This window comes from Arvicola amphibius, chromosome 8 (assembly GCF_903992535.2).
Source record: "Arvicola amphibius chromosome 8, mArvAmp1.2, whole genome shotgun sequence".
Classification (NCBI taxonomy): Eukaryota; Metazoa; Chordata; class Mammalia; order Rodentia; family Cricetidae; genus Arvicola; species Arvicola amphibius.
In genome coordinates this window covers 111,481,244-111,489,291 of record NC_052054.1, presented here as the reverse complement: position 1 = coordinate 111,489,291, position 8,048 = coordinate 111,481,244, and the positions used below count along the sequence as shown (strand labels likewise).

The 8,048-nt window shown below is 35.9% G+C and overlaps 1 protein-coding gene across 2 annotated transcripts in view; it reads right to left on the bottom strand.

Annotated features, from left to right (window-relative positions):
- Window positions 1–346: 346 nt before the first annotated feature.
- Window positions 347–8,048, bottom strand: part of Cul3 (cullin 3) — an 83,721-nt gene continuing 76,019 nt past the window's right edge. For both annotated transcript variants that reach the window (XM_038339166.2, XM_038339167.2), the window contains 3 exons: window positions 7,297–7,483; window positions 5,052–5,197; window positions 347–2,073 (listed from right to left, as the gene is read on the bottom strand). In XM_038339166.2, the coding sequence (XP_038195094.1) occupies window positions 1,942–2,073; window positions 5,052–5,197; window positions 7,297–7,483 (465 nt within the window). In that variant the 3' untranslated portion in view covers window positions 347–1,941. The remainder of the gene's footprint in view (window positions 2,074–5,051; window positions 5,198–7,296; window positions 7,484–8,048) is intronic.

Sequence of the window (8,048 nt, the reverse complement as noted above, 5' to 3'; positions counted from 1 at the left end):
TACTTTTTAATGTCTGACTTAGGAGACTTCATAATGGAAGCTTTCATAGCTTCTTCAATTGCTGACAATCAGAACTGTCCTCACTTCCAAAGTGTTAAAGAGCAGCTTCCTTAGTGAAAATTCCAACTATAACAGAAAGCAACTCTTCACCGTCCTGTGGTACCTGTGCAAGCACAGCAATGTCCATATTGATAACATCTTCACTGTCTCATGTAAAGGTGGGAAGGAAACATGTAGAAACCAAGATCATAAGGCTTAAATTGTACAGCAGAGATAAAAGCAATTTAAATGAAATAAAAACATATTTGCAGGCCTAAAAGGGAAATTATAATACAAGACGCATGGGGAAAATATTTATGTGGAGTTTTTAATCCATATTAGAATTCAGTTACTGTAACTTCACCATCAACGTAAACAGAAATTATCTTCTGAGACATACATTCTAATAAGCATAGCAACAGTATTGATGTTCAATGGGGAGTTGTCATTTTTCTGACAGAACTCTACAGTGGTTTCCCCCAATTACATATCTAAAACATTACCTTGTAAGAGAAGAAAAAGAACAAAATTAAATAAAATGCAGGATAAAAATGCTCTGACGTTAAAGCAAACTATAATCCTTGGCAGATCATTTGGGTAGGAAACAAATTCAGTGATGGTTGGAAGCACAGAGCAATGGACACAAATCTCCAGCACAAAGCACATCTTAGAAAACATGAAAATGACTCTTTAGAGGACAACGGAGAGCTAAATACCCAAGAATCATCACATTTGAAAAATATTGCTCAATCACTTTCCAAAACACAGCTGCAAGAACTGAAGACTTCCTTCAAACTACCAAGTTAATCTATTTATTGCATATTTAGATAGCATTTTGAAATAATTAATGGTGTACCAGTTTCACCAAAATATATATTTGAACTGTGTGTGTGTGTGTGTGTGTGTGTGTGTGTGTGTGAGCAAGAGAGAGAGAGCGAGCGAGCGAGATATGGGGGCTAAGTTATTTATAAACAAAGGGTAGAATGCATGTGCTTTTCAAAGGGACTGAATTAAATATAACCAGCTGCCACCTTTGTGCTCTGACATACTTGAGTTAGTGTGTACGTGAATACTAAATTCGTTTATTTTTTTGTCTACAATAAATGAAATAAAACACCACCCTATACAATCCACTATTAGCAGTAAGTACAACAGCAAAAAATTATTGTACAATTTATACATACTAAAATATTTTCTTTCTCTAGAAATAACTCAGAGCAAAACCTAGTCATCTTAGAACTTAATTTGGAAAACCTCAAATTACAATAGGGACGAAACAACTCAAGGTGTATACTCATGTCCAAACAAAGGTTCTTGGTCATAAGGCTGGACGATTAATAAGTGCAAGTGGTAGGATAAAGCATGCGCCAATTGTATGCCTGGGTCTTTGTATATTTATCAAACCTTTAAACAATACCAGCTAAGGAAATGTCACAAGCAGAGCAAGAAAACTGGGAACTTTGTATGTCTTTTGCCATTTTTGCTACCCAACTTACACAATGCGCAAAGTACTAATAAGCAACACTACAGAAACACATTTACATCAACACTGAAGACCTGGGGAAATGAAATCCAACAATTTTATTTTAATGAGCTGTGTTTTCTAAATTTGTTTTATTTTTTTTCCTGTTTTCATACAATATTGAAAACAAAACGCGGCACATTCACATTTTCCCGAGGAACTGTAAAGATAATCTCTACAGGGATAACGTTGGAAAGCCTGAAGCTCAATCAACTGATGTTGAAAACTCTCAGAGGGAGGAGAGGCTTGATCTGAGTGGTCTATAACATGTACTGCAATTTAACAGAAGAGATGGTCGTCTTAATAGTAATGATTTAAAAGAACTTCCCAGTCCATGCGAAGAGTACAGTCCAAGAATAAATCAAATTTCTGAATGCATTTTATGCTACGTATGTGTATACTTTGCGATCCTCAGGGGTTCGTGCCAAATATTCTCTCTCAATAAGTCCTTCAATACGTTTCTTAATAACAACTGGACTTGGTAAGAATCGAGCCTTCAACTGTTGAGTTACCTAAAAAGAGAAGGTACAAATCTAATTTTGAACTAAAACACTTCTACATAAACACATAAAACCCCTCTTTTACTAGAGCTGACATGCCACTTTAAAGCTAAGATCAAGATTTAGTGACTGTACAACTAAATCAGAAAACATAGATGCACCAGGCATGGTGACTAACATCTAGAATCACAGCAGTAGGGAACATAAGGTAAGAGTACTCTTCTGCATCAACTTAACAGACAGATACAATGACTGAAACAGAAAAAGAGCACAAGGAAAAACTGTAAGGCCTTTACTTGAAAATGTCATAGATGGTTAGAACACACTGCCATGTGTCAAAATGTGAACGATAAAGATTAGTTGGATTTCACTAATCTGACAATATACCAGCACAAAGTGTAATCATTTTGATGATGGTATTACTAACTTCTGGGTTATTTTCCCAGCTTATAGAACCTGGGTAGCACAGTATGTGGTTTACAAGCACAAGCTCCGGATCCAAGTTGCCTGGGTTCAAATTCCTGATTCATATTCATCCAGCTCTGGGATCTCAGAGATGAGTTAACGGATAAAATAACTTACAGCAATGGCTGCCAATACTACGAACAACTGTCGTCATTTGCTCCAGCTGCAGTCAGATCCTAAGCATGGTGCTTCCAGTAATAAATTAACTGTAGCAGCCGGTGTATTGCTATCAGTCATTGTGTGTGTGTATTTGTGTGCAAAGTAAATAAATATACTTGTCTAATGCTTTTAACTACAATGTAGGCTGTTTCATTTTATAAAGGAAAATAAGAAGTTGGTATTAACAATTAGTACCAAAACCAGAGAGAATCTAAACCTCTTTGTCCTCAAAGCTTATGAACATTTCAATAATAAACCCTGATTCATCCAGCCAGTCGTAATCCAGGTTTTCTTTAACTCTTGTTGATTAAGGTTATTTTCCCACAAGAATCAGTTATTAGAAATTCTGGGATGTGAAATTTCAGCACTCCACTATGCAGCTACTATCTATCCTCCTTCCACAATTACCATTGTAGCATTAGAAGCCTTGCACTTGGCAGATAGTTCTCCTTTTCCAACCTTAGCCTCTCTGCATCCTCACAGTGCATTTAATACACCTGCTAATTAAAAAAAAGTAAGTAACAAAAACAAAAATCTTGCTACCATCCACTTGAAATTGTCTATCCTTAAATATCTTTCAAACTGTGACTAGCTACTCTGGACACAGCCTCCTTCCTTACAGGGCCTAGACTGTATTCAAGACTACTTCAACTCTCAAAAGCATTTTTGACTCTGTTTTCTTTGGTCCTATTTTATAAGCATTGTATGATGAAATTGTTATCAGTATAAACTAGGAGTCATCAGTTGCATTCACAGGTCAAATACCACCTAATACTTGTTTTTATGATATAAATCACTTATATCTAGTCACACTTGTATGTGCTGCTTCTAGCTGCCCTCAGGCTAAAACTGGCTTTTTAGAAAGGTTTGGAAATCCTACTACAATTTATAATGAAAATCACCGCTCTGCTGTAGACAGAACTGCTAATTTCAATGTGTTCCTTCTTTTCCAACCTTGGTGCTACAATAACGCAGAACCACTATCCTGTTTTACACAGGGACAAGAAAGAAGCCATCTCATTTTAGTTTAATTTGATACTCATCTTCCTGCCTTACAGTGTTTATCTACTTCATCACTGCTTGGTCAGCACAGGCTGTGTGCCCTACTGTGTTCTCAGGAAAAGGCATATTTTGTTACTGCCCACTATTCCTACTACCATCCACCAATATTCACCCTTCCTTTCCCAGATTTTACTACCTCCTTGTCCTACCCAACCACAATATACGCACCATCAACAATCTCCATTTAGAAGTAAAGGGCAAATTATAGAACTCCTAATCCTACCACTTAAGTCTTCTAGAGTTCTTTCTGCCTATTACCAGGATCCATGGTCTCAAAGTACAAACTCTTGGTGGTTTCCACCCCCACTTACTTCCCCGGTGTGGCATCAACTATCTGCTCTTACTAGACCAGTGAAAATATATGGCAAAATTAATTAATCACGTTTGCCGATACAGTCATTCATCTAAGCTTTATGGTTTCTACAATTATTGACCACCCACCTGTGGTCATTCCTCTGCTGTGTAAAACCATATAATTAGTTTGTTGTTCTCTTTGGAAGGGCATGATATTTGAACACACGTCATAATCACCTACGTAGAGCCTGTTAAAGGCCAGATAACTGACCCAAGAATTTCTGATTCAGTAGGTCTGGGTAGACTGGGAATCTCTATTTCTAAGACTGGTTCAGAAGGAAAAAAAAAAAAACCTTTAAAACCAGTGCTCACGGGCTTCTTCTCAGTGTCATTAGGCACTCTCATTGCTCCTGAATGTGGTACTGTAGAACTCTTTCTTCCAGTGTTTTTCTTCTGTTATTTTCCATGTTAAGCCTGAGCAATTTATAATATAAATCCAGTTTTGACTATATGCCTACATAATGTGAATTCATAATTTAACGTCTAGCCTTCACGTTTAACTGACTTTCAATGCTCTAATGGACTCCCAGCCCCACAAACTCCAACAAAGACAAATGTGCAAACCATTACAACTAAGATACAGATCACAGAAGTACACCACTCTTTCTCACTATAGTGTTAAGGGGCTCAACCTCTGTTTATTCACTCAAGCCAGAAAACCAGGAAGCCAAACTCTTCCTTCTCATTTCTCGGTTAATAAACTGTCGGACCTACTTGTCTAAATCCTTAAACAAAGCTTTTATTATCCGACTATGTTAATGACCCCTCATGGGTCTTAGTTTCCTAATTTGTGAAGAGGTTCTCAAAAAATGCTAACATTACTAATGTTCAAATATACAGGTGATTTGTTTAAAAAGGTACACTGGTGTGCAGGTATTTCATTATGCAGTGTCTTGCTCGTAGTAAGCAGTGTTGTGTGAAAATGCCAATCTGGCTCCAAGCATCCTTACCTCTGCTACTAAAACATTGTGCTGCATCTTCTTCCTAGACTTCATTATTCGCACTATAGCAGCTTCTATCTCATGCTTTCTGTCATCATCTACTTTCTGTCTTGTTTCTTTCCTCTCTGGGTCGGATTCACCTTGTTTGGCTGCAACTAAAATAAAAAATAAAGGTATTTGTCAGAAGAAATATATTAAGAATTTGGCTTATAAGAAAATGTAATATAATTTACTATTATTCAGAGAAAAATCCATCTAATTTAGAGTACGCATACAAGTTAACACACAATAAAAGCATTCACACTCACCTCAATTATAAACTTTTTTTGTATAATTAGAAGATAGTTTTAAATAGGAAAATAAAGCCAAAAAATATTTTTTAAGAGGGTCTCACTATATAGCCCTGCTTGGCTAGAACTCATTATTTAGACCAGGATGTCCTCAAACTCACAGACATTCATCTGCTTTGGCCTCCTGACTTCTGCTATTAAATTTGTATTCCACTCATGCCTGGCTGAAAGTCAATTATTCATAGACCAGAATAATTTCTATCCTGGAAGAAAAAAGGTAGTAAATATCTCCAGTGGCAAAATTAACAGTACACAATTTGTAAATTGTTCATGGCTTTCAGACCTCAACTCTTTCTTTTCCATCATGGCTTCAAGTATTATTTCAACAAAAACCTTTCAGATAGATAGTCAAGTATTTGCTCTACGTCATAAGACATCACAGGAGAGGGAAGAGGAGGTGTTGTCAAGATTCCAACAGTTAAAACAATTAAAATGCACTACTGAGGTATCAGCAAAAAAAATTCTATAGCAATGAAATACTTTTTTCCCCAATTCCTTGGATTCTATTACCTAATAAAATTCTTTTCATGATTCTCATCATACATTTACTCTGTATTCCAACCTTTGGGATAGTCTCACTCTGCCCTTCTTATAGTATTCAAAATAACCAGCGAGGGGCAAAATAAAGACCTAATATATAACTATGCCATAATTGATGTAGCAAAAACAAGACCCATCTGTTGTGTTATCAAGCCCTTAAAAGGAGGTAAGCATGAAACTTTGAACTCAAACTAGAAAACCTCACAGAGGCAAATGGCTGTCTTATGCACAAACATTATATAGCATATTTATAATTTATGTTATTCTGGTAAACATAAACATTTAGATACTTGTAGGAAAAGTTCCTTGATAAGAATACTGCTTTCTGCAGGGGACATGGCTCAGTGTTAAAAAGCATGTAGCCTAGTGTATGTGAGGTCCTGTATTACATACAGCCTGGTATCTTATCTAATCTAATCTCAACTATCCCTCTATCCTATCTAATATAATCAAACCATGTATCTATTTTCACCCAAACACACATAAGAAGACACGGAAAAGAGAAAACTGCATTCAATAGCATTTAGTAAAAAAAAAAAGTAAAGCAATTAAAAATAATCTACACAAAGAATTACCCCCTTATGAGGTCAATGGGAGGGGGGTATGGGTTTAGATTATTTAGATTAAGAGAAATAAAAGAAATATAGTAAGTAGTAATATGGATATCCTGAAAGAATCCTAGTTCCAAAAAGAACCTTTGAGACAAAAGAGAATACACAATAGACATGTATAGAATGATGGAGGAAAATATTTTGCTTCAAGTAGATATGTGTGCTGAGGTATGTCTGTGTACTAATATTAACCTTGAAACCAGGAAGCAGGATGCTTTAATTCTAAACATTGGAAAGGAAGGATTGGCTTTTTGCCATTTACAAACAGAAAATAAAAACCTAACACAGATTATATATACTGAAGAGTATTTTCAGTATCAGCATAGAAGGCAGTACTAAAAATTGTTCACAATGGTGTTATTTATGCTTTTAGATTAAAGGTAATACTGGCTTTACAATTCTAAAACCTAGAGAAAGTACCTAAAGAACAATCCTTTAGGTAACAACCAATTTTAAAAATCTGTAAAACAGCCTTAAAAGACTTCTGACTACCAGTCAGAAACTATTGCCCCATCAATGCTAAGCAGTCTGTAGGGCTGTGTCTCATTTGCATTTGGGTTCAGCATTTTGCTATGCTCGGGTATCCACACACCCTACTTCCCTTCTCAGAACCAAGCACAATTGTACCACAGGCATTATTTTTGTTAACAATGAAACTATTACTCTTTAAAAGGAAGAAACCCAATAGATGAGGAATATTTTTTCTATGTAATAACACATGATTTTTAAGAGGAAAACTTGAATTCCAGGTACCTGTTTGAATCTTGACTCTGTGTAGTTTGGATGTGAACTGATCATTAACTGTAAATATGTGGCCACTTTCTATCTCCTTTGACTTGGGTTCTTTTGTGAGGACCCGCTGTGTTGGTTTACCACAGGCGAGGGACTGGAGGGCTCTAACAAGTTCTCTTTCAGGGATATCTGTCTCTTGTTGAATTTCCTGAAATTTCATTAGATTTGACATAATTAGATTCCCCCCCAAAGATTAAAAGTACATTAATCAGCAAATAAATAGACCAAGCAGTGGCAAGTGAAAGGTAATTCCATTAAAGAATTAATTTACAATAAAAAAAATCTCCTGAATATTATGGCTTGCTACTAAAATCTCATTATTTGAACAAACTATATAAACTGTTAAAGGCAAGGGCATTTCTACTTCAGAAGTACAATGTGTTCTCTAAAAATGCCATCTGCAGGCACCACCAGGAACTTGACAGCATTCAGGTAATACTGCTACAATAGTCAGTCTCAGGAATATTTACTATATTCCTTCCAAAATCACTTTGTTCAAGCTTTCATTATGAAAACAAACATTAGAACCTGAAGTAAACCATATTTACTGCCTCTGGAATCAAAGTAAGATTTGACAGCTGGAAATTAACAAACACAAAAATCATAAGACAACTATTCTGAGGTCTAGGCAATTACTAAAATACAATTTTATAATGAGAAAAATAAAAACGCTTGGGGAAAGAGTTGTGAGTAATTTTTAACCCACCGTGCTC